We start from the raw sequence: 24,808 nt of genomic DNA, 5'->3' as shown, positions 1-24,808 counted from the left end.
CAAACTGCTGGTACTCAACTGATGTTTGTGGGGCAGTCTCAGAATAGCATATCACATTGTGTGTCCACTGTCTAAAAGAGCTTTCTTGTGATAATGTTGCCTTGGTAACCATCCAAGTCCTGGCTGGATAAGGTGTGGGGCAGAGTCCGCTGCTTCTACTGTTGCTCACTCCATCATGTTTGCTGCATCCTGGTTCCTCTGTGAGATTCTGTGCTCTCGGTCTGGTATCTCCCCGGAAGCTGTGGTGTGCAGAGTGGAAAGAGCATCATGTCCACCTTGGATCTGGCTGAGCCATCAGGACTGCCCGCAGCAGGGGCCAGGTCTGAGTTAATGCTGTGGAGAAGCAGTGCTGGGGCTGCTGTGCTGGCCTATGCTGTGGTGCTGGCAGCAACCACACTTCCCTCCATGGGGCTGAGCCCACCAGGCTGTCACTCCCAGGGCTCTGAAATTGGGCCTGCAGAAGTCGTTCGCAGAGTGCCGCAGGGATGGCAGACCAACACTATTGCTGTCTGTTGCAGTCGCAGCTATAAGAAGAATCATGACGTGACCAAAATCTGGAAAGGAAAGACAGAGCAGCTTCTGAGAGTCAACAACCATGACTTCACCATGCGACCGGCTTTTGGAGGTGAGAATAAAATGGTTCCCTTGATTTCATGCTCATCTAATTTAAAATTATCTAATTAATCATGTAATTAAAAAAAATAGCCTCTGGCCAGATGCACCAGTGTGAAGGGAAAGGACTTGGGTGACTTCAGGAGATATTTGAGGCAATTCAGAGGGGCCTCAGCCTCACCTCATAGTCCTCTGTACAGCTCCTACACTCCTTCCTATTTCTGAAATTGGCTCTTTTTTGGCTAGTGTACCCCAGAGCTCAGGATGAACCCTCCCATTAAGTATTTCACTGTTGAGAAGATGAACAAGATGCAGGTGTTAATGTTCGCTTGTAGCTGTGAAGTTGCACTGAGCCTTAAGCTGACGTGATCAAATTGCAAAGTGAAAAATTCATTAGGTGGATCACATCCTTAAAATGGAGTATTTTTGTCCAGGTAAAATCTTGTCTCAAACTCTCTAAAGCAACCAAAAGAGCAGAAGAGGAGGCCACCATCATCTTCACTTCTGCGTTCTGTCATACCCAGTTACAGGAATGTGTCTGCCTGGTCTTTCTAGGGTCATTACTGCAGAGGCAAGAGAGTACCTGAATAAAAAATGTGCTGGTATACCAGTATGGAAATCATTCTTCTGAGTAGATCAATAACCAAGCCTCTCCATAACTAAGGACAGTGTTTTCTGCAGCTTTCGCTAAATGACTAATACTGAATCCTTTGTCAGTCAGAGTTCTAGGGTGATGTGCAGCATCTCCCTTTCCAGTGGGTCACATGAGTGTTTTGTGTGATGTACCTAGTCCATAGAACAGAGCTTCTCAGACCTGCCCTTTCCTGGAGTAGCTGATCTGACAGCACAGTGCTGTCCCCATTTGTATTTGTATTGCTCACAATTTGTATTTTTCCAAACTCCAGAGTCCAAAATGTGTCATCACCAGTGTTTTTTCCCCCCACACTGTAATTTGCTAACAGGTTGCCATCCATCCTGCCTGTTCGAGGTAATTCTTTTGATCACCAGCAGTAAACTTGATCTGCTATTTCTAGGGTTGAATAGTTTGCCTTAAATTATCCTCTGAATGTAACACAGGCAAATCTCCCTGGGGTTGGTGTCAGCACATCTGACAAGCCCAGGTGTGCAGCTGAAGCTCAGGGCTGAAGTCTGGGATCTGGCTCTGGAGGCACTCGGACATGTCTGCTCCTTTTTGAATCATCTGTAAAAGTGATGCTGAATGAGCTGCCTTCAGGTCCCTCACTTGTCCCAGATGGGTATCTCTTTGAGAGTGATACTGCTGCTCCACCCTCTAGTTAGGGAGAGGAAGATTATGGCTTACTGGTATTTATTCTCCTGCCAGGTTGCTTCTTGTGGAAAGTAAGCCTTTCAACAGGGTAGAATTGGGAAGGAATATGACCTCTGAAAGATAAAAAAGACCAAGGAACTGTGAAATTGGTTTCACAGACTAATCTACATCCTCTTGGCTCCAGCGGGAGACAGTCACTGTTGGGTTTGTCCAGTCAGCCTTCTCGTTGGCTCGATGTCCCATTTACTTTTTTATTTATTGGTCTTAGTTTTCTTTACCTGACTTTTTAGGCTTCTCTTTTTCATTCTTCTGATCTTCTCAAGCACATCTCTCATTTCAGGCAGTACCTGCTACTGTCTGCAAAGCCTGGATCTGTGATGTATTGGCTGGATACCCCACTGATTTGGTCTGGCATTACTTTGTTGGCACGCTGTTCCATCATAGATGTTAGTGATCATGTGCCATCCCAGGTGTCTTGCCCAGCACAGCACTGCTTTATCATGGGTTTGTGTCAGCAGGTTGCATGTTTCTTCTGAAGGGGGGTAGGAGGTTGCAGATGGTTTGACACACATGAAGATGGATTGCCAATTTGGTATGCTTCACCTTTCCTAAAAGAAGACTAGACTCTGAGAAGAAGATATCATTCTCTGTTAAGTGAGTTCAGTAATGTGTACATTTCTCCCTAAATACCAGATATGCCTTGTCCTGCTATAGGCTCCTAGGGTTCCCCCTGCTTCCCATCCTGTAGATCCTCCTTCCTTCTCCTCTTCCCTCCCCAAAACCTTGTAAGAGACATATGTGTAAAGCTCCTATGGTTCCTTCTGGAACAGTAACTTTTTCTTGGCTTTATTCTTCTCCTACATTCAGATAGGAATGACTATCATATAATAATCTGGCTGCAAATACATTTTCCTCTGATTACCATCTTCACTCCTCATTGCAAAGCTGTTGCCTGTGCTGGATTTCTTCCTTTTCCTTCAAAGAAGAGAAGACAAGACAGTGTTTCTGGTGCTGGAGATCATTCCTGTTTGCCCCTGATCACATGGTGGAAGTCAGAGTGCTAGTTCCAGCAGCTCTCCTGAAGCAAGCAAGAGGGGAGAAGCAAAGTGCAGAGGCAGGCTCGGATTTGAAAGCACAGAGGACCCCAGGCTGGTGGCCCCGAGTACAGATACAGTATGCATCATATGCAGTTGCAGGTACTGAGTGGACAGAACCATGCATGGCTTGGAAATTACAGCAGTGGGAATGAGGAGAATCCCAAAAGCTCATGAGACAGCTGTCACCACCAAACCAGTCTCACTGAGGGTGGCCGTCCAGGCTGTATTTCATCATACTAAAATGCAAGGGTATAGAACAAACAGAGAAAAATAGCCAACTCAGAGGGAGTGCAGCTATGGGATCCTTAGACTCAGTTTTGAATAGAGCTGGTTTTAACAGTATGTGGTTTTCCCAGCCAGTGAAGTCAGTGACAAACTCTGCTGGTCCCAAAGGGAAGGGGTCAGGCTTTCCCTTCAGCAGGCAGAAAACAGTGTCAGCATCAGAGAGGGAATCTCACTAGTCTTCTAGGAAGCAGAGAAAAGCCTCAGAGCATGTGCCTCAAAAATCCCCCAAGTCATTGAAGATTTGGGTGCCATATTGAGTTTTCAGATTTTATTTTTTTTTCTAAGTCACAATCAGTTGTTGCAGTTTGGCTGATGACTTCTGAGTGCCTGATGCGGACAGACTGGAAGCACCACTCTGTCCTTAGTGTCACCACTCAGGCCAAAAGACCTGCTCCTGGCTCTGATGGGGTGGCATGGCAATGCTTCTCTGGGAGGAGATTTGGACTTGATTCAGTTAGAGATAGCTGGGGAGCCACTGTGATTTTATTTTTTTTCCTAGATGGATGTATGTCAGGGCATGACACCTGTGCTTTTTGGGGAAGCAGAGGGGTTTTGTTCTGTTTTGCTGATGGTTCAAGTTTTGATGTCCAGTGTCACCACTGTACCGTATTTCTGTAAACAGACCAAATTTTTACTATTTTTGTCAGTGTCACAGAGCCCATGAGGAACACCTCTGTGCACACTTCACACTGAATAGACACACCTAGTTACACAGCTAGTCTTCCACTCCTAATGTAACTGCATTGTAATCTCCATTTTGTCTTGTTTTCCCATACTATGTCCCATTGCATAATTAGGATACTCCTAGAGCCTAAAAACTTGGGAGTAATATTTATATAACTGAGAAATACCCTAACAGCCTTCAGAGAGAAGGTGACTTTAACTATAAAGGAAAACATGGTCTTTCTTTAATTTTAGCTCAAAACCTCCTTATCTTGAAGAGCTACCTGGCACAAAGGTGTGATATTAGCAAAGTTATGCTGAAGTTGCATGCGATAAGGGGCAAAACATGGCAGCAGCTTTGTTGAGGCTCCAGCCTTGGAAAGCATGACTCACATGCACAGAGATAGCTCAGGTGCTACAGGTTCTTGCACAGCTGCAGAATTATGCAGTGTATTTTTAGTGACAGATGATAAGCCTGATGGAAAAAAGTATAAAGGAAAGAAAACAGAAGTCTGGTAAGAGGCAATCCTTGTAATTTGTTCTATAATGCTATTGGTCAGGCAGTCACAATGATTTGCTATGCACTGCGAGTCCTTCCAGGTTTTGCTGTGGCAATGTCAGTCAAACTGATGTGGTCTGACCTGTGTAAGATAAAAAGGCTCTTGTATTGCAGAGGTGGAGTAGAGCGGCCTGTGGGACACATGTGGCTGTAGCTGGTCGCTGCCCTAGGACCCTCTCTGCTCTCTGGGAGGAGCTCAGGGACCACAGTCTAACAGAGAGTCCAGCTTCATGGTGTTGCATTGGACCTGTGATGTTATGGTGCAGGTGGGAAAGGCAACTCATCTCTGGAAAACATAAATAATAAGGAAATTGTGAGTGACATTAGACTATAAAGAAACCAAATCCTTCAGAAATTATGGTTCCAAAGCTTGGTGGGATAATGGGCAGCTGTTAACCTTCAACATTTTTGGTGGAGCAGACTACAGCTTCACTACTAAACTTTAAGCTAAAAGGGGATGAGGTCTTTAGCTGCTTTATTGTGGCCATAGTGACTCTTGCTGGTCTTCAGGGGACAGTCAGCAAGCTGCCAGCCCAACACAGCTGTGACCACTGGACAGAGCAGTCTGGGGTTATGCAAGGTGAAATGGAAGAAAAACATTAGAGAAAGTGAAGAGTTTCTCAGGAAAAAGTATCTTTGTAAAGAGCAAGTGAGCAAGCAAATTTTGTATAAGTTGTGTTATTAACAGCCCAGTAAGCATGGTTGTCTTGGCTGCTCTCAGCCCATTAGAGACAAGCACAGTGGTAACAGTGGTAATGGCAAAGATTTTTGCTTTGCTGATGTCCAAAGTAGCCTCCATAAGCTAAAATAGACTGTTTGTTATGACCCCTAGGCAGTTATGTCCATGTCAGTGACCTTGTTCTAGCTAGCAGATGTTCAGGTATTATTTACAAATATTAATATTTAAAGATTATGTAAATGTTTGGTTTTCTGCCTTCCTTAAACATCCATTTTAAACATTTCATCTATGACATCTCGTATTTTACAGGGAGTCTGTGAATAAGCAGCTTTAGTTGATACTTAAAATAGCTGTATCTTCTTTGCTGAGGAACAGCCTAATGCTGTACTTTCATTCTATTTCTTCATAGCTTAACAGCCTAACATCAGCTGGTCCTTGCTGCCCTTTCTTGGCAGTATTTTTGTCAGGATGGATGGATGGTGGGGTGAATGAAGCATCGGTAGTTCACTTAGGGTTCATATCGAGGGCTGGAATAAAACTTACTTCTCCCTCAATGAGATGAGGGGAAACAGAGGTCTCTGCAGTCCTGTGGCAGCTGATGAGTGTATCCTGGTGGTGAGTGCCCAGAAGCTGCTCACATTAAGAGGTCCCAGACATATATACATACAATAAAAAAATGTATAAACACACATATATACTAGCATTGAAGACCGTTTTGCAGCTTGCAGACATGGATCCTTCACGGACATTTGCAAGCCTCTCTGAGTGGCGCAATGTATTTGGCAGCAAAGAAGTCTCAAACCTGCCTGTTTCCCATGTAGATATTTTTATCTCAGGGCCTACGTCTGCCTCATTCCTTCAAAGATAGATGAGGGGACAGAGAGACTGTCTCAGAGAAAACAATGAACCTTTGAAATCACTGTCAAAGAGAAAAATTAAAGAGCTGTCACAAAACTTTAGTCTCAGCTGGAGTGGAAAACTGACTCCAGGCATTTTCATGGTAGCACACTCTTCCCTGTCTTCCAAAGCCTGCTTCACTGTTAAAAAATAAAAAACTGTGTTTGTGACCAGTACCTGTTTCTGACTAAGAACTGACTGGTCCTTTGCAGCTTTCATGCTGCTCCTCAGTGGGTGGTTTTAGGTGCTGAGACACACTGGGATGCAACAGGCTTTAATGTTGGGCACCTTCTGAAGTCATTCCTGAATGGGACCTGTGGAAACCTCCTGGGTTCTCTTGGAGGGGTTAGCTGCAGAGCAGATGTCCCATGCCACCTGGGACAGAGTTTAGTATTCAAACTGGAATTTTTGCAAGGTGCAACAAGCCACAAAGTCTTCTTGGTGTCAGAACCCATGCAAAATGGAGATTGGTTGGGCCCACCTATTCTACTTGTACAGCCACTGAATGCAGAGGCAAAGTGGGTCTTCTCTAAAGGTATTCTGTACAGCATCTTTTCTATATGCAGCACCTAAGTCACATGTGTAATGGCTTTCACTGAAGAGCTGGTCACAAAACAGAGCAGCTCACTGCAGAAGAAAAAGAAATGAGAGAGCACTCTCACCACTGATTCTCAGGACATCAGGTTGTGAATTTGGCAAAGGAATAAAGACATAAAGCCACAAACACCTTGACAGACTGGTCCCTGAGTATCTTTTTAATATCCAAGTGTCACGTCCTGCTCAGAGGAGGGGGACAAGTGATTCAGATTCACAAATCCCCAGTGGAGCAGACAACAAGTATCCAAGTCCAAGCATTTATTAACTACCCACAATGTACTAATTGAACACATGATAATTGGCTAAGTATATAGCAAATTGTGGTAAGCAATACAATATGCCTTGCACTTCTTACTGGAAAAAGGAAAAGAGGGAGATAGAGGGAATGGGAAAATACAGATGACCGGTCTGGGTTCCTGCGCTGATCCTGCCGGCGAGGGTTCCAGGTGGTGGCCGTCTTTTTTGCTGGCATCCGTCTTCTTTGCTACACTGCTGGGAGTGGGGGGGCAGATGGGGGCAGAGAGAGATGGCCCTTTCTTCCCCCTCTTGATTTATACCCACTTTCCTTGGATCCGTCCCCTAGGTCGACCCACATAGCTACGTATCCTATGTACAAGGAGGAGGGGTAAGGTGTTTCATGGGATGATGTCACTAGCATGATCATGACAGCCCTTGTTAGCATATTGAGGGGTGTTAACTTCAATATGCATTTCATGGATAATGAAGCAAAGTTCACTCACCAGACACATGGCCCTTGAAATTTGCCCAGGTGCCCCAGAGCAGGGCCATCCTCTCTCCACAGGGCTCTCTCCCCCAGCTGCATGGGGCAGCCTTATCAGCTTTGACCTCCACAGAAAGCACCCTGTGACTCATAGTTTTGTCTTGCGAGTGTTTGAGGCATTTCTTCAATCAGCCTCAACTGTTGCTTTCCCAGGTTGTTTTTCTTAGTTTCTCACAGGCCTGATTTCTCATCTCTCACACCAAGTCTGATCTGAGGCAAGGACACTGACATACAGGAATTTACAGAAATAAGATGTTGCTGATGCAGTTTTGGATGGCAGTATCTTTACAGTGAGAAGGTTCAAGGGTGCTCTACCATGTCACATGTAAATCCTATGCAGAAATTGTGGGGCTAATGGATATTGCCCAGTACAAGAGAGAAAGCAGAAGCACTCCCATCAGCCTCAGATTGTGCTTCAGGTAATTTAAATCCTCTTTCAACATGCAAATATAAATATGTCCTTCAAAAGGAAAACCTCCTATTTTCCATTTCCAATTTGTATAATGTTGAATTTGCTAATGACTGTGTGAGTGTCTTGCGTTTGCTTGGAAGCTGCCACTGTGCTGTGTCTGAGATGCAAGGGGAATAGTTTATTTGTGGCTTTGTTTCTGTGTGGAACTCTGTGGAACTCTGTGACTTTTATGAAGTTTTTTAAGAGTCCAGGGTTTGCTATTTGGTTGCATCAGTCCTGCTGAGTTAGAATTTCAGTTGTGCAAGATATTGCAGTGGCCAGTGATGGAGATAATTGATGTTGATGTGTTTGCTGTTTCTGGAAGAAATGTTTCAGTTGAAGGTTATGCATTTTCTCTCTAGACCTTGATCTATAAATACTTGATCTCATGTTTAATTTGAAAAATTCCATTAATTTGGCTGATATGTTTCAGAGAGCCTAAAGTATGAGCTGAAAAGATTTGCTGGTCTGCATGCAGTCTTTGAGCAAAACAGCACTGCTCCTCTTCTCAGCCAAACCCACATATTCCATGTGGATTCATTTAGCTTTCCATCCAGCAGTGAACATCCTAGAGAGGAGCCTGAGCTTTGAGATTTCTCCAGTGTTACAGTATTCAGGTCTTTTCCTGGTTGTAATTCTCCAAGCAGATCCTTCTGGTTTTCGTCTCTCTGAAAAAAATCATGAATATTGATAAAATATTGTTTATGACAAGGAAAAGTTGGTTGATGAGGGCTTTTTGTTTTATAATGCTATAGTCTAAGTTACTTGTCCTCTGTCTATCTGCGCAACACCTCCTCATCCTCTGCTCCCTTTCAATAAAGAATTTTTTTTCGGTTTGCTCATCCCTAGCAGCATTTGATGGGGAATTTGGCAAAGCATCTGAACTGCCAGTGGTTCAACAGTTTAGTTTCCAGAGAGAAACGATTAAAAAGCTAGCAGTTCCCAGCTGACTCAAAGGACTAGTGAGACCAAAGATCTTTTGACATCTTTCTGTGACTGATCAACAGCCGTTTAATTCAATGCTATGTGCTGTAGCCAATATGACCTTTAAGGAAACCCAGGGTTTGTTTCTGTGGTTTAAAGAGGCCATTTTTTTACAGGGCTTCTTGTTTTCTTCAGACACTGCATGCATTTACAATGTTATTTGCATCAAGCGCCTCTGTAAAACTGCATCATAGTAGAAGTGTTGAAGAGTGGTGGGCCAAGTGAATATGCAATTATCATTTTCATTTATGTGCATTGCCTAGAGCAGGACTTGGTGATCATCTGATTCCCACCACTAGCTCCCAGGCAGAAATATTTGGGCTGGCCCCACTAAATCTTCATCCACTCTTCCCTGCTCAGCTCAGCCTCTTGTCCAAGCCTCCTCCAAAGGGTCTTCTTGGTGTCTCAATGGACTCTAGTTGCTATTTATGTGCTTTCTCATCACCTCAGCTCCAGGTGCTGAATGAGGAGCAGGGAGAAGAGAAAAGCAGTGATTGTTCCTGATGACTGTAGTAGTAGGATTTTCCCCAAGAAAGGCAAGATAAATATTTCCACTGATAAGTAATTTTACAGTTTCATCTTCATACTGTCTGTATTAAGAACTTCACATTTGAGTCCAGAGTACAAACTATTTCTCCCTCTCTCTATTATACTCACTGCTTTATTATCCTTCAAATTCATGATTAACCATAGAAAAGAAAAAAGTAAAAGCAGTTTCACTGATGTACAAGACACCTAACCTCAGACCTCTTTTCTCAAGGGCTTTCCAGACCATCCAGCATTACCCTGAACACCCTATATTTTGAGTTTAATAAAGCTTCATGGCAGCTCCAGACTGAACCTTAGACTTTAGCCTTGCAATGGGATAACTGCTGGTTATCTGGGAACTAAATCGAGCAATTGGTGCAAGAATATGAAAAAAGGAAAGAACATAGACATAGCATTTTATCTTCAAGAGCAGATAGGGAAGGAACCGGAGAGGGACAAATACTAACTTGGCAGCATTCTGTTTGTTGTTTTTTGTGTTTCGTTTTCAGCTGATTTTTTAAATAATCTGTGATTAGTGTTCAGTCAAGCATGGAAATTGAAGCAGTAAATAGACTTTGGATGGGTGTTGATTTTCTGAATCAAGGCTAAATTAAGCATTTGTACACAGAGTGTCTCTTACAGTCTGGAAGCTGGGTGGGGGCTGTCCAGCATGTGCTGGGCATGCAGCCCCTCGGCACCAAGGAGACCCAGTAAGAAGTACCGTGGCTGACTGCTGTCTTCCTCTTCTGGCACAGCCCGATTGTGCTGTGAAGTCGTCCTGGCAGAGACTGCATCTTCTCTGTTAGCACCGTGCCTACCACGACATGCCTGTTTGGGATGGCAGCACTGCGGGCACTACCACTATGTCAACAGCTGTGTGTGATAATGGATAATAATAATTACAAGCATTTTCTAGAGCAGGAGCCAGAGGCAGGGCTGATGGCAGCCTTGTGCCAGCCCTGACATGGGCTGTGTTGGACCATGGAGCCTTTGTGAAGTGTCTTACTCTGAGCATTGAGTCTTATTCTTGCAGAGGCCCAAGTTAAGTATCAAAAATATGTTACACTGAAGACCTGTTGGGTATTTAAAGGCATTAAGGGAATAGATAAGTATTTAAATAATTTCCCAGGCTCTTCTTGATCAACATGCATGACTTCATGAGATATCTGAGCAAAGAAAGGCTAACTGGCTACCAACACAGCACTGCCTATCATCAAGCTTGTGTTGTTTCCCTGTTGATCATACTGCACACCAAAATGCATGTTATCACCACAGATACAGTGCTTTTCTCAAAAGCCCAAAACACATTTTACTGATCAGGAGGAATATCATAGAGAAATTCTTTCTCTTGGTGTTGGTTTTTTGTTTACTTGATGTCTTAATCATAAAGAGTAGAAAGAAGTGTGGCTGCAACCAAGGTATAAACTCAATGAATGATTTCAGATTGAAAATGACTGCATTAAATTACTATATGTAAGACAAACGGGGTTGGTAGAGAGATGTAGCATGACTTATTAGGTCAACTGAAAAGAACCAAAACACCACCCTAAAAACAGCACTCCATAAACACTCTAATAAGCTAATTTGCATATTATCATAGTCAATAACTACTCAACTGAAGAGGATAAAGGGGAGTAGAATACTGCAAAGCCATTGCCACAATATTTTCACTTAAGGAAGCCACCATTTCCTCTGGTGAAAACAGAAAATGAGGCATTTGTGGAGTGACAGAAGGGCCATGTGCTGGTCATTGTCTGCAGGATGCTGGATTGTGTGTTAGGAATGACACATCTGGCAGGGACATAGGCAATGCATCTTCCCAGGGCAAGGAGCCAGACAAAAGAAAGGACACATGTCAAGGGCAACAAGGAAAAGATACCTGTGATTTTGCCATGGATCTGCTTCTCTCTGCTGAGTTATGGTGATTTGAAAAGGAATCTACTGGCTGAGGAACAGTCAGGTCCTGTGGCCAGATCAGTAGGGACTGAGCACATTTCCTGGCCTGACAGACAGGGACTGGCTTGTGAGGAGCCAAGCCAGTGCCACCAAAGGCTCTCTGACCTGCTGTCCTCCTCCACTCCTCTCTCCTCTGGCCCTGGTGGCTGACATGTGGCTGATGCCTGACACGTCTTTCCTTGGGCTGAATCAAGTAACTGATTTGGAAGAAAATAGTCCCATTGCTGCTGCTGTTGTTAGTTTTGACTGAGTTAACTTTCTGTGGGTCAATGAGCTGAACAGTCTTACAGAAGGTCCCACCACAAGCTCAGGCTACTTCGTGCAATTTCACCCTTTGCTGAATGTCATTCCCTGTGTAATTTGGGGAGGGGGACTGAGGTTTTTTCTTGCCTGCTGGATAAGCACACCTGTGTTGTGAAGCCCTGTTTGCAAGAGAAAAAAAATCTTCAGCACTTCTCAGCCCTGCTCTGCTGATGGATGCGTTTGTGACAGCATGTCTGTGTTTCATAGCAGGTGCAGTCTGAGGCTTTGTGGATTTTCCCTGTTTCAGGGAATTCCTGTGAGAACGGGAACTGAATGCCAACAGTGTGAGAATTTCATTGGCCTATGGTGATTCCTTATACTATATAAGCATCTGAAAGGGAGACAGGAAAGGGAGCAAGATGGGCTTGTGTTACTGGAGTAAAAAATCTTAGCGAAGTCTCTGGGCTCCAAAGAGATATGTCAGGGCTGATTAACTGAAATTTTCCCTCAAGTAAATCTTTCAGACAAACACCCTTCAGCTTGGACAGACACCACCAAGACACGAATAGGAATGAGCAAATGTTTGCTGGCATTTTTTTAACCATGAGTTACATGTCTGAATGTGACATGTAGGTGTTTGTAAGCATCTAGGAGTCATCTAAAAGTTCTGGGTTAGCCATGTTTCAGCTTCATTGCTGAGGGCAACAGTCACTTCAATTGAATTGGTGGTGCTGAGGAGCCTGGTCCTGCTCTCCAGGGCTTGCTGCAGGGTTCCTGTACCCATCACAGCTGCTGATGGATGGTGTGGGCACAACAGGCTGGAGCCATGTGTGCAGAAGGGGGACAGTGTCACTGTCAGCATGCTCTGCTGTAATTCAATGTGCCTGGCTTATCAAAGCCAGTCAAAATATTTATCAGGGCCAGTCACAGTTATCAGCTTGTCTTGTGGCCTTCTCAATTACCCTTTCCCCAACAAAGATGAATTGGTGCTTCTTTGTCCTTTTATTGGGTTTATGTGGCAAGGTTTTGGTAGTGGGAGAGCTACAGGGGTGGCTTCTGTGAGAAGATGCTAGAAGCTTCCCAGTAATATAACCAATGAGTCATATGAAACAAAATGGTGATGGGCTCTTGAGAGATTAGTGCAACTTGTCTTGTTGATAAAAAAGGAAGAGCTCACTGCTTGCAGTTTCTACTTCTCATTCCTCTGTTATTGGGGCTCAATGTGTTCATAAAGGCCTAAAATTTATGGTGGGATGGCTTAGTTTTTAAAAACGTATGCAGATGTTCCATCCAAACTGTATTAGCTGGGCAGAGTGTCAACATTGCAGAGGATGCCAAGGGGAAGATAATCCAGTGTTTCAAAGGGGCCTTACATGGTTATTCACTGACTCTTCTCCCAGCCCCCTCATGAAGAATCATGGACAGAAAAGTATAACATAAGTTCAGAAATGTTTTGCATGCCACTTTATAGTGCTAATAAATGCAGATGATATAAAAGAACAGTTATTTACATATCAAAATGTAATTTTCCTACAGGCCCTGCAATTCCTGTTGGGGTGGATGTGCAAGTTGAAAGCTTGGACAGTATTTCTGAGGTTGACATGGTACGTAATCCTCTTTTAAACCTCAATTATTTCTAGACATGAAAAAGTCCCTCCCACTTGAAACCTGTGAATTTCAAATGATTGGTCAGATGAAAGTAATAGCTGCATTTGGCAAATTCAAAGAATCTGATATTCAGAACTAAAGACTTGATAAAACCAGGTGATCAAAGGCTTATCTCTGTATCTTCAGATAAAGATTAAAAGTATGAAGGGAAAAGGGACCTTAAATGGGAGAATAATCAGTGCTATGAAGGATCTATCACAACCAAAAATATAAACTGCATAAAGCTGCATAAGCTGCATTTACAGCAAGTTTTCTTCCTTAGGTTCATTTGTTTTCCTTGAGTTAATTTGTTTTAAATGCGTGATTCTGGGAGGTGCATGAGAAAATTAAGTTGACAATGTAAATGAGAAGGAGCTGCTCCTTCTTCATCTCTGGGAGTAACCTCACTGAGGAGTATAAGTGGGATGTGTCAAGGGGACCCTGAAGTGCCCCTGCCAAAGTGGAATAGTTTTTCAGTCACTGATGATGCTGTTCAGTAAATTTGCACCAAGTTCAATTGTGATTTATTATATTTATTTTTTCATTAAATAAAAAAGAAAAATAAATACATGCAGTTGTTAACCGGCAACAGTTCTCAAGGTGCTCCCAAAGGCATATTCACATGTGTCTTCCTGGGGGTTTTTTTGGTTTTTTTTTTTTTTTTTTTTTTTTTTCACTAGTGGAAGAAATGGAATAAAAACACTGGAAAGAGAAGTGGAAAGGGGAACATAGAGGGAAAGACGAAACTTCTTGGTTCCTTCCTCCTTCTGCCTCTTTCTCCCTGCTCTTGGGCACCTTCTCTGGTCCAGACAAAACATGAAGACTTAAAGGAAGATCTTCAGATTGATCAGTTTTTACTGTGGTGAAATTACATCTTCATTAAAACAAGGGACCTTGCCTGCCTGGATACAGAAAGAGAGGATGGGGGGAGGGATGCGTGCAATGAAGCTCATGGGAGGGAGCTGTCAGAGCACAATGTCTGTCTCAGGGAGACTTGGGGCTCAAGAGAATGTCAGAGCAGCAAAGAGACCTAATTAGTGCAAGTAAATAACCTGCAGTGCTTTCTGTCAGGAACATCTGATTTCAACAGAAGTCTTGCCCGTTGGGTACCTTTGAGGTCAGTTCTCTCCCTTTGCTGTTGATCACTTATTTTTCCCAACACAAGACAAATACTTCCCACAGCAGTTGTTGACTTGTATTTGGGGTGGATGAATGGTCTCCCAGGTCATTCTGGGTTATACTGGTCTGTTTGTCCTGCAGTCTGTCCCAGCGTGGATGTTTGCGGAGAGGAGAGCGGGCAGTGAGCGATCTGCACGGCCAGGGGCCCTGGGCTGGCTGTGCCTGCAGCAGGGTGCCCTCCTCATCTGTCTGTTGAAGGCAGGGTGGAGCTGCAGGCACCACATTGAAGGCTTAGTGGCCCTAGTAATCAGGTGCCCTCGGTTGGTCAGTCCTTTGCCCATCATTGTTGGAGCAGGCACCTGGTGCCCCAAAAAAGCAGCAGATTGAGATGTCACCAGTTGCAACCCACTGTACTTTTCAGACAGCACGTCAATGATAGCAGTCAGGGTTTGTTTAAAGCATGTGGTTTTAAAACTGGTGCCTGTCCAAGTCATCATGGATAGGCTGCTGCTGTGTGCACTGGTGGGGCATGCTCTTGAGGCTGCTTGGACTGTGGTACAAGGCACAAAGTGTGCTGCCAAAAATGAGGCACTTGTGTATGCTTATTCACTGTGCCTCCAGAAGGTACTATCATTCTCTGTTTGTTGCAAAACTTGTTTTCTAAGGGATTTTCCTACTCATGAGTGCTGAAAAAAACCCTTTTCTCAGCTTGTAACTAGTGCATGTGCTGGTCAGAAAGGAACAAGCTGTTTGTGATTGCAAACTGCCTTGTTTGATTCACACTACAAGAAAACATCAGTAAGTTCAGTTTTATATTTAGAAGATGTTGCCAGCTGCAACTTTGGTTTTGTGTCTGCAGCACTTGGTGCCCTGTGTCTTGGCCATTGGAAGCCTGTTTGGAGAAAGAAGGAGGCTGAAGGTGAGAGGAGAGGGCTTCTGCCTAGGGGGACAAGGAAAGGAGTGGTCTGGAAAGTGGTGCGGCCCTTCCCTCACTGTCTCTGCAGGCAATCTCCGTGCCCCTTTCCACGCTGTCCCTACAGGCAGTCTCTCCCTCCATGGTGGCTGTAAGTTGTGTTGAGGGTGCTGATGTCCCTTCATCTCATGTCATGCCTGGGGCCATGAGGTGTGTGCTGGTGACCCTGAATAGCCAGGCTCTTTTTCACTGCATTTTTGACTTCTGTTGTAACTGGCACTGTGTCCTAAGAAATCATCAGTTATGCCTCTTCCTTGGTTTCCTTTTTCCCAGGTCTGGTAAAGCTGATGAGTTTGATGACCAGCCCCTGAGGCTGGCTCCTCCAGTCAGGTTGCAACCTAATCCCTGCTGGTAGCAGCAGTCACTGGAAGTGTTTCTTGGGGACTGTAGCTGTAAGGGGAAGATGGCCAGTGTCTGGTAGGGAACAGGAGCTGGCAGCATCCCTGGTGGGAGCAGGGGTGGAGGCTGGGACCAGTCTGCCAAGATGGGGATCTGTAGGTGGGTGAGCAGAAGTGTGCCTCTGACAGATCCTTGCCATGGTCAGAGAGGGAGGTGCAGGGCAGCAAGGCGAGAACTAGCACTAGAGACTTCTTTGGCAAATTCATCAAAAACTTATTGGCCATGCAAGACTGTTGCCAGACAACCCTTTGAAATGGAGAGTCAGGTTAACCAATGGTTTGTCATTGGCAAAGCAAAATGAGGTGGTGGTGGTTTTAGAAAGCAGTTGCCTTGTGGTTAGGAAGAGATCCCAGCCTGTGTTGCTGCCTGCCTGGAGTTGGCAGCTACAGATCCCATAACTCCTCACTTAATTGGGAATATAAAAAATCCAAGTGTGTTTGATCTCTCAGCATGAGTGAGTAGATTCAGCTCTGAAAGCAGCAGCTGCCAGGTTGGGATCAACGAACAGATGTTTTCCTTTGTGTACTGAAGCTCCTGCCCTAGCTTAAAAGGGAGCTTTATCTATACATTTGTATGGTAAGAAAAACAGTTCCCTCAGTTGGTTGTGGTTGCAACAATTTGGTTCTTTGGGGATAAATTCCTTCGTGTTTAGCCTGATCATTAAGCTAATTTCAAAGTGCTTCCTCTTGAACATGCTACTAATACCATAGACCTTCAAGATAATTTTGCCAGGATTGAAGAATCGTTTCTGCAGGGAGGTGCTTTTCTTGGGGCATCTTTATATCCCTTTTGGACTGAACATTACTGGGTACTGTAATACACTGATTGGTTATTTAAGTTTTGTTTTGTCTAAAAGTATTTTGTCAGGAAAATCTATTCACAAAGAGCATTGGTCAAGGAAAGAAACGGCAGTTGAGAGGGGAGGGATTTAATCTGCCTATTAGGAGTAAGTTTTCATTCTGGTGTTTCCTAGATGTAGAGAGCAACACTGACAGACCTCTCTCTGGTTCTCTTCCTTTTTTTGTGAAGGATTTTACTATGACTCTGTACTTAAGGCACTACTGGAAGGATGAGCGTCTCTCGTTTCCCAGCACCACCAACAAGAGCATGACCTTTGATGGCAGGCTGGTGAAGAAGATCTGGGTTCCTGATGTCTTCTTTGTGCATTCCAAAAGGTCCTTCATTCATGATACCACCAAGGACAACATCATGTTGCGAGTGTTCCCCGATGGTCATGTCCTCTACAGCATGAGGTAATGGTGCAGCCCCACTGCTCCTGAGCATCCACTGAGGCTTTGCTGTCAATTTTGCTCCCAGCACGGCTTTGGTGACTACCAGGACTGCTTCTGCCAAGCCTGCTATTCCCATTGCTGATGCAGAGCCGTTTCCGACATGGCCAGTACAAAATGCCTTGCAGGAAGCTGCGAGAAACCATGCTGTGGGCAGTAACAGGATAATCTCCTCCTGGGAGAAGCATCCCACTAACTCTTGGCAGTCAGAGGAGGGTTTATTTGAGTAGGAATGTTTGTCCCGGGGTCAGTGTGTGATTAAACTGGAAGCTGCTGATATACCAGATGGTGACCTCTATAATTATCCTATTTTGCTTCCTGTTTGTCTAGAAAAATGTTGGGTGTTTGGGTTTTTTTGGTTGTTTTTGTTGTTGTTGTTTTTTTGGTGGTTTTTTTTTTTTGGTTAGCATTTGCACTTTGATGTAAAGTTTATCAAAGCTGAAATGGCAGCATTATGCGTTACAGTGTAACTGAACCAGTTTCCATTGTTTACACCCTACAGTTCTCATGTGCTGAAGCCAGCAGCACACCACTTGTTAGCAGTGCTCAATAAAACCAAAAAGAAGAAACAAGTATTTTTAATGGCAAACATTGGCTCTGTTCAGACCTGCTAATTTGCTCACATGCAGAAGTATTTGCTTTCAAAATTTTCTGTGAGTTGCTGAGGAGGTGATGTGACTTTCTTATGTTACCCTCAAGAAAGAGGGATGTGTGCTAACCACAGCTGACCACACAAGAGTTAAATGGATAATTTGATATGTAAACTCTTAAGAACAAGAATCTGCATGGTATTTGGGCCTGGTGGTGTTTAGGACACTCAGAATGTGATCTGGCTGACAAACCATGGGTGTCCGGTGGCACTGGAAATGCCCTCAGGTGTCTTGCAACGTCTGCATGGGCCTGGCATTGGGCTGAGGGACATTTCATTCCTCATTTGGGCCTCGGGCTTTCAAGGCCACCTGAACACTGCACTCTGATTGAGGAATATCTTAATGATGAGCTGAGTTTCTGTGCTGTCCCTGACTAACAAACTGTTAATGACCACAGGTTGTATGACACAGTTTAGGTGACCTTGAGGAAAGAAAACAGCACACTGTAGTGAAACTGAGTTTTACAGTGCTTAAATGCTACACACAACGAGGGAAGGTCACTGCTACATTATACCTTCTGGAGCATATCCCTAGAAATCTTCTTTAAGATTTGCTCATATGGCAAAATTTTGCTCTAGTTTTATAGCCAAAATGAAGAGCATGTGTGCGTAGGTCAGAGTAGGATTTGGGTCACAATCCCCTGAACAGAAGAAAAGTTCTTTATCAACATCTGCAACGAGTCTAGAAAATGGTCATGGCCAACATAAGTCAGCCTCTGAAACGATGACTCACAGCTGATTTGCCCCTACTAAATTGGGAGCTCCACTGCAAATCTGTCCACAAGAGAGAGTTCACTGACACACTGGAAAACTTGTTATGTAACGTTGTGCACAACTGGACTTATCTGAAAACTGGAGCTGTGATTGCTGCAGCTCTTTAGCTAAGACATGAACGCAACAGAGGCAAATTTCACTAGTTGAAAAACAGCTGCACCCATTTTATAACCCCTGCCCCAGAAATTCATCCCCCAAATTAAAAGAATTTGATCAAAAACTGAAAGAAACTGCTTTTCCCTTGATAATATACTGGAGGAATTTTGTGGCTTGCAATAAGAATGGTCACATTCCTTAGACTTGGGTCATTGTTGGGGTCACTATGGAGGGAACTAAGCAATGGAGAAAATGAGGAAACCTTAATCAAACTGGACATAAGGGAACTTTCAAATGTAAATGGTAAAGTTATTTTATATTGTTGCCTTGTAGGGAAATAGTTGCATATAAACCACAGTGGAAGTAGCTGTACTGACATTAAGATTACTGTAATGTCCAAGATAGTGTTTTAGTTCCTTGACCGATATTGAAATTACAGCTTCCTTTGGGTTTCTGTGTATAACCCACCTTGGTTGGATATTACATCCCATCTTGGACTTAGAGAATTGGTAGGAATTTTCCTGGGGATTTTATGCTAACACCATGCATAGTTGCTGGTTTTAAAGCTGCAGAATGATTTATCTGTGACGATGTTCTCCCTTCTTTACTCCTCATAGAAACGAGTATTTCTCATTTTTGACTTGTAGGATCACAGTGACACAAATGTGCAACATGGACTTCAGCCGCTTCCCCCTGGACTCCCAGATGTGTTCTCTGGAGCTGGAAAGCTGTATGTTGTATCTGTGTTTGTAGCTACATGTGCTCCATGGCTGGCTGCACAAGCATAGACTGGACACATTTCAGAATACAGTCTGTTTTAGAGCCTAAAAAAATTGTTCATCAGAGTTACTAAGAGTCTTCTTATTGACTTACTGTGTTGTATGTATAGCTCTTATGCTGCAAGACAGGGGAATTTGCAAGGAAAGCATTGCTGTATGAATTTTAATAGACGGCACTTTAAAAAAAAACGTGATCAGAAATGTTCAACATATACTGGTTCTCAGCAGCTTGCTGATGAGAAATCTAGGGGAGAGTTTTTCTCTGTTCATTGCTTCTGAAGGGAAGTTGATGCTTTCAAGGGTAAAAATGAAAAAGCTGTTTGTAATGATCATTAATTTTCATCACCAATGTCATTTAGTATGATATAATCCTGATCCTGCAAACACTGTGACCTGTGCTCAGCTTCTTTGAGAAGGAGTTGTTTTGTGGAGAAAGTGATGTAAACAGGAAGAGTTTTGTGGCTGTTCTGTAAACTTTCTCCAGGGTGTGGCAAGACTAACATTTAGTTGTTTTGAGGTCCTCCCAGCTATTTAATTGAATTTTTCCTGTACAAACAACAGAATCACAGAGTAATTTAGGTTGGTCTTGAAGTAATCTGCTCCAATACCCTGCTCAGAGCAGGGAGCGCTCTGTAGTGGGTTGCTCAGGGTTGTGCCCCATTGGGTTTTGAACATCTCCAAGGTAATGGAGGCTCCACAACTTTGCTGTGCAACCAGTTCAAATCTTTGACAGCCCTCATTCTGAACAATTTTCCTTTTTCCTACTTGGAAAAAAAACTTTTGCGGCAACTTGCATCCCTTGCCTCTTGTCCTTTTGCTCTGCACCTTGGAAAAGGGCCTGCCACCATCTTCTCTATGACCCCCAGCAGGGCAGCAGTTGGACCCCACCACAGACTTCTCTTCTTCCAGCTGAACAAACCCACCTCCCCCAGCCTCTTGTCTTATGCCATGTGTTCCAGCCAAGCATCATCAAGACCATCTTGATTATCTTTTTTTTTTCATTCCCCATTCCTGCTGCCTAGTGTGCTAATTCTTTAAGTTTTTAATTTATGGTCTTAAAATATTTCTAGACTTTTGATTCAAATCACACCTATCACTTTTGCTTTATCATTCTAAGATAGTTTGAGGTGTCTGTATTTCCTCCTTCCCCTACATGCAGGTGTTTTACCCATGACTATTTCTCAAGTTATTCTTATCAGTTAGCAATACCTTGTCTATGATTTTTGATATGTGTTGCTCAGAAAAGTACCATTCTAACTGTCATTTCATCAGTGTGGAGTAAAAAGAGGATGTGTTTCCGTGAATCAGGATGACCTGGATTTTTTGTTTTGTTGTTGATGTCATGGTATATCATATTGCAAGATATTTTAAACTCACTGTTGTTAGCAAACTTATTTGTGACGTGCCAAAGATGCCTTTGTGTTTGCTAATCTTGACCATATTATTGTTTGGTTTCCCCTCAAAGCTAAAGTCACATCACAACATGTTTCTTCTTTACCAAAGATGCTTACACTGATGAAGAGCTGATGCTGTATTGGAAAAAGGGGAATGAATCTCTGGAAACTGATGAAAAGATTTCCTTGTCTCAGTTTTTGATACAAAAATTCCATACTACATCAAGACTGGCTTTCTACAGTAGCACAGGTATTGGCCTTTTCTGATTTAATGCTATTGCTAAACCTAATGCTGTACTAACTACTTGTGAGAGAACTCTTGGGATTGTATGTTACTGAAATGTAGTTTCCACAGTCTGGACAATACATGTTTTGAAAGATCAGTTTCTCTTTTCACTACCCTTTAAAAATAAAAGATCAAAAGAAAGATCGTCTTTGTTCTTACCATCCAGGCTGTTCTCACTGATTCTGGCTTTCCTCCTCTCAAAGGTTGGTACAATCGCCTCTATATAAACTTCACTTTACGCCGACACATTTTCTTCTTCTTACTCCAAACCTACTTCCCTGCCACCCTCATGGTCATCTTGTCCTGGGTATCCTTCTGGATCGATCACCGAGCAGTTCCTGCCAGAGTCTCTTTGGGTGAGAACAACTGCAACAAGCCATGACTGTGTGAAAAACTTTGAATGTGATAGTTTTGGCAGGAAAGGGAACTGTTCATTTTGATGGTTAAGATACTGGGCAAGAAAATCTTTGTTTTATTTGATGATGAATATAATGTAAAACTTGCAGTTTGTTTTAAGTCCTTCCTCACTAAGCAGTCCTCCTGATTTGTACTTAGCTCAGGACAGAAATGGCTGTAGTTTTAAAAATAAAGTTGGGCAGAGAAGAGAGGTTTCAGTATCTATGAGTCATTGAATCAAGACTCAATGTTCTGAGACACACATTGCCATTAGTGAGGGTAGAGTTTCCCAGGACTTTAGGCACTTACAGGGAATTAAAGGCTTCTGTTATTGTTTTCATGAGTGCCTTTCATGAGCGGGACCCTGCCACGTCCCAGCTGCCACTTCAGGTGTCCCAGCCCAGATATGTGTCTTCCCAATCACTCAGCACTGGTGCTGTGGCTGGTGGTTTTCTCCAGACTGCCTGAAGGTGACAATGTGGCACATCTTCACAAAGTTGGGAAAGAAAGGCAGCAAGGGATCTAGTCCTATCAGCACCTGTAGACTTAAGTGTCCCTCCATCTGGTGTGCCCCTGGGGACACTCAGGGCATCTCTGTAACATCAGGCCTCAGACAACAGTGGGGCAGTGAAGGAAACGTGTTTTTTCTTTCACATCTGCAGTGCTGAGAATGAGAGGTCACCAGCCCCGAGGTGAAGTTTTTCTTCTCTCCCAAGGGTGCCTCTCACTGAGGGTCCAACATTCCTGGGTTAAGGAGGCCTCTTATTTGAGGGAGTGGGAAAGAGAAGAAGGAGCTGCTTGAAAATCCTGCACACAACAGGTTGCCTCTCTGGACACCTAACGCCCATCAGGAGGAGCTTTGTCTATGTCAGGACTGCAGGAAATTCTTTCAGATGAGCATAAAAAGAGCCTATTTGTTTATCATTCCATGCATAGGCTAGAGGAAGGCAAAAATGTAATAGGAAAAATCTCTGAATGTTAATATGTAAGGCTTATAGTACTGAAAGCTTAAAACTAGTATTTTAGCCCACAAATTTGTCTCAGAGAACTGTGCGCTTCATCAAAAGTTGAGAAGAGACATTCAAGAGTCTACTCCACTGAAAGAAATGCTTTCAGTGGGTATTATTTTAAAAAAATTAGATCTTGATGAAAAGTGAACAGCAGTAGCTGTGTTTACAATGGTAACTGTTTTGAAATGGCTGAAGTAGATATGAATGGGTTTGGCTGTATTCTCTATTTTGTAAACTTGAAAATATTTTTCTCTCCATGATGATTCGGTGTATACTATTTTGCAGGATTCTATCTATATCTGTCTAAACGTATATTTACATACACATATGTATATATATACATATTCACACACATGTAGGTATACAAACACAAATACATACATGTATGGTTATAAACACATACACATGCACACATCTCTCTCTCTATATAACAATGGTTGTTGTTCAAAACATTTTGATTCCCACAACTTGAACCGTAGGACAGATATTCCTAAAGGTAAAAACATAATGCTTTTCTTTTGCATGGTTTCATGCAAAACATTTTATTGTTATTGCACGTCCCTTTTAAGATCAGTGATTCAGATCAAATGCTCTTTAGCTGTGACCAAAAGTCAATACGAGGTTACTTTCTGGCAGTGCCTGGGACACAGAGTGGTACAGTTAGGAAATGAGTCCTTGTAACCACTGCTCTTAGCAGACTGGACTCTAAGCATTGTGTTAAAATCCTAGAGGTTAAGGAGGGAGTTAAATGCTGTTCCTAGCAAAATGATGGCTGCTCCATTGCTCCTCAGAACTAAACCCATCATGTACACAGAAGTACAGGCAGTGGAACAGTTCTGCATTGGCAGAAGAGATACTTATCACAAATTTATTTCATATCTAACATCTTTTGGAGCATCACGTAGAGCATAATTTCTATTTTTCTTGAGACAAAAGCCTTGTGGACGGTATTAGTCAATAACATTTGTTTCTCTTGGCTCTTTCCAGGGATAACCACTGTGCTGACCATGTCCACAATCATCACTGCAGTGAACGCCTCCATGCCTCGTGTTTCCTACATCAAAGCAGTGGACATTTACCTGTGGGTCAGTTTTGTGTTTGTCTTTCTCTCGGTGCTGGAATACGCAGCAGTGAATTACCTGACTACGGTGCAAGAGAGGAAGGAGAGGAAACTCCATGAAATGGTGAGAAAGAAATTTGTTTTGTTCATCTATTTATTCCTTTTTTTTTCCCCATACAGCTGAACTGGTCTTTATATTGACTGGTTTATGTCTATAAATGGGAAAACACTGAGATCCATGTGTGTATAATCTGTTTAGACTGCTTCACCTCAGACTGAATTGTTAACATCAGAAAAGCAGGAGTTGGTCTCATGGGTCTTCATAGAAACATCAGGGAAGAGGAGAGTGTGAACTGAACTGGGGAATACTGCAACCTGGAACTGTGTGGGGATGAAAAGAGGGGAAAGTATCAAATCTGATACTTCACTGCAGCTGCCACAATTGCTATATTTTTAAGCTAAAGGTGTTATTTGGAGCAAATTCATTTCCTCCCTCTACAGTCACCTTTACTCTGGAAACTGGATTCAATGGATGTAATAGTGGAGTTGTTACCCAATATCAAACACAAAAAACAGTCATCCAAGATTATGCTTGTACTTTTTAATGTGCTATGAAATGTCTTATCCTGCATCCTTGGAGTTTTTCAAGATCTGACCAGATACAGCCCTGAGCAGCCTGGCCCTTCTGTGAGCAGGCAAAATGACTACAGACCACCCGAGCTCCCTTTCAGCCTGAATTATCCTACAGACCCGTGAGCTCTTCTTCTTTATAATTAAAAAAAACCCCACCACTACCTTTTGAACACTAGGGTTTAAGATCAAATTTGTTCAGTCCCCACACACTCAGAACATCACCATGTTTTACAGCTTCTTTCTTCCTGTTAGGAACTCCTCATATTAGTTCACAGGTAACATTGGGCACCTACAGCCTTTAACTCTGGGAGAAATTTGTATCAGCATTTCAGAAATGCCAACGCAGACATCTTATTTCATATGATTTGGCCATGTCATTTCCCTCTCTGAACTACTCTGTTGGCTTTCTATGTCCTTCTCTTCCTCTCACACTTCTTCCTGTGACTTTCTTGAACGACAGAATAGACCACCTATCAGCCCAGTACCTTTCCTAGTTGACATCTCATAAACCATTTAGTTAGTTAGATACATTTTAAAAAGCGATTGGAATAAATTCAACAGACTCCTGTGACAAAATTTAACCTCTCTCCAAGGCCTTCTCAACAATAGTGTGATTCTGGAAAGCTACTTTAGCAGGTCCTAAGTATCTTGATTTATCTATGCCCTTATCCTAGTACCCTCCGA

At 43.1% G+C, this 24,808-nt stretch overlaps 1 protein-coding gene across 5 annotated transcripts in view; it reads left to right on the top strand.

Annotated features, from left to right (window-relative positions):
* The window catches only part of LOC113477709 (gamma-aminobutyric acid receptor subunit rho-2), a 47,141-nt gene that overhangs the window by 10,015 nt on the left and 12,318 nt on the right, over nucleotides 1-24,808 (top strand). For 4 of the 5 annotated variants that reach the window (XR_003397948.1, XR_003397947.1, XM_026844204.1 and 1 more), the window contains exons 2-8: nucleotides 519-625; nucleotides 13,157-13,224; nucleotides 16,788-17,011; nucleotides 19,214-19,296; nucleotides 20,849-20,989; nucleotides 21,229-21,381; nucleotides 23,419-23,615. Coding sequence is in view for 3 of the 5 variants with exons in the window: in XM_026844204.1 (XP_026700005.1) it covers nucleotides 519-625; nucleotides 13,157-13,224; nucleotides 16,788-17,011; nucleotides 19,214-19,296; nucleotides 20,849-20,989; nucleotides 21,229-21,381; nucleotides 23,419-23,615 (973 nt within the window). In the remaining 2 variants the exon portion in view is untranslated. The remainder of the gene's footprint in view (nucleotides 1-518; nucleotides 626-13,156; nucleotides 13,225-16,787; nucleotides 17,012-19,213; nucleotides 19,297-20,848; nucleotides 20,990-21,228; nucleotides 21,382-23,418; nucleotides 23,616-24,808) is intronic. The other variant, XM_026844206.1, reaches the window with a different exon arrangement.

The sequence above is a fragment of the Athene cunicularia genome (genome assembly GCF_003259725.1).
Source record: "Athene cunicularia isolate RWA chromosome 3 unlocalized genomic scaffold, athCun1 chr3_part1, whole genome shotgun sequence".
Lineage (NCBI taxonomy): Eukaryota > Metazoa > Chordata > Aves > Strigiformes > Strigidae > Athene > Athene cunicularia.
The sequence above is the reverse complement of the archived record's forward strand: the minus strand, read 5'-3'. Positions and strand labels throughout refer to the sequence as shown.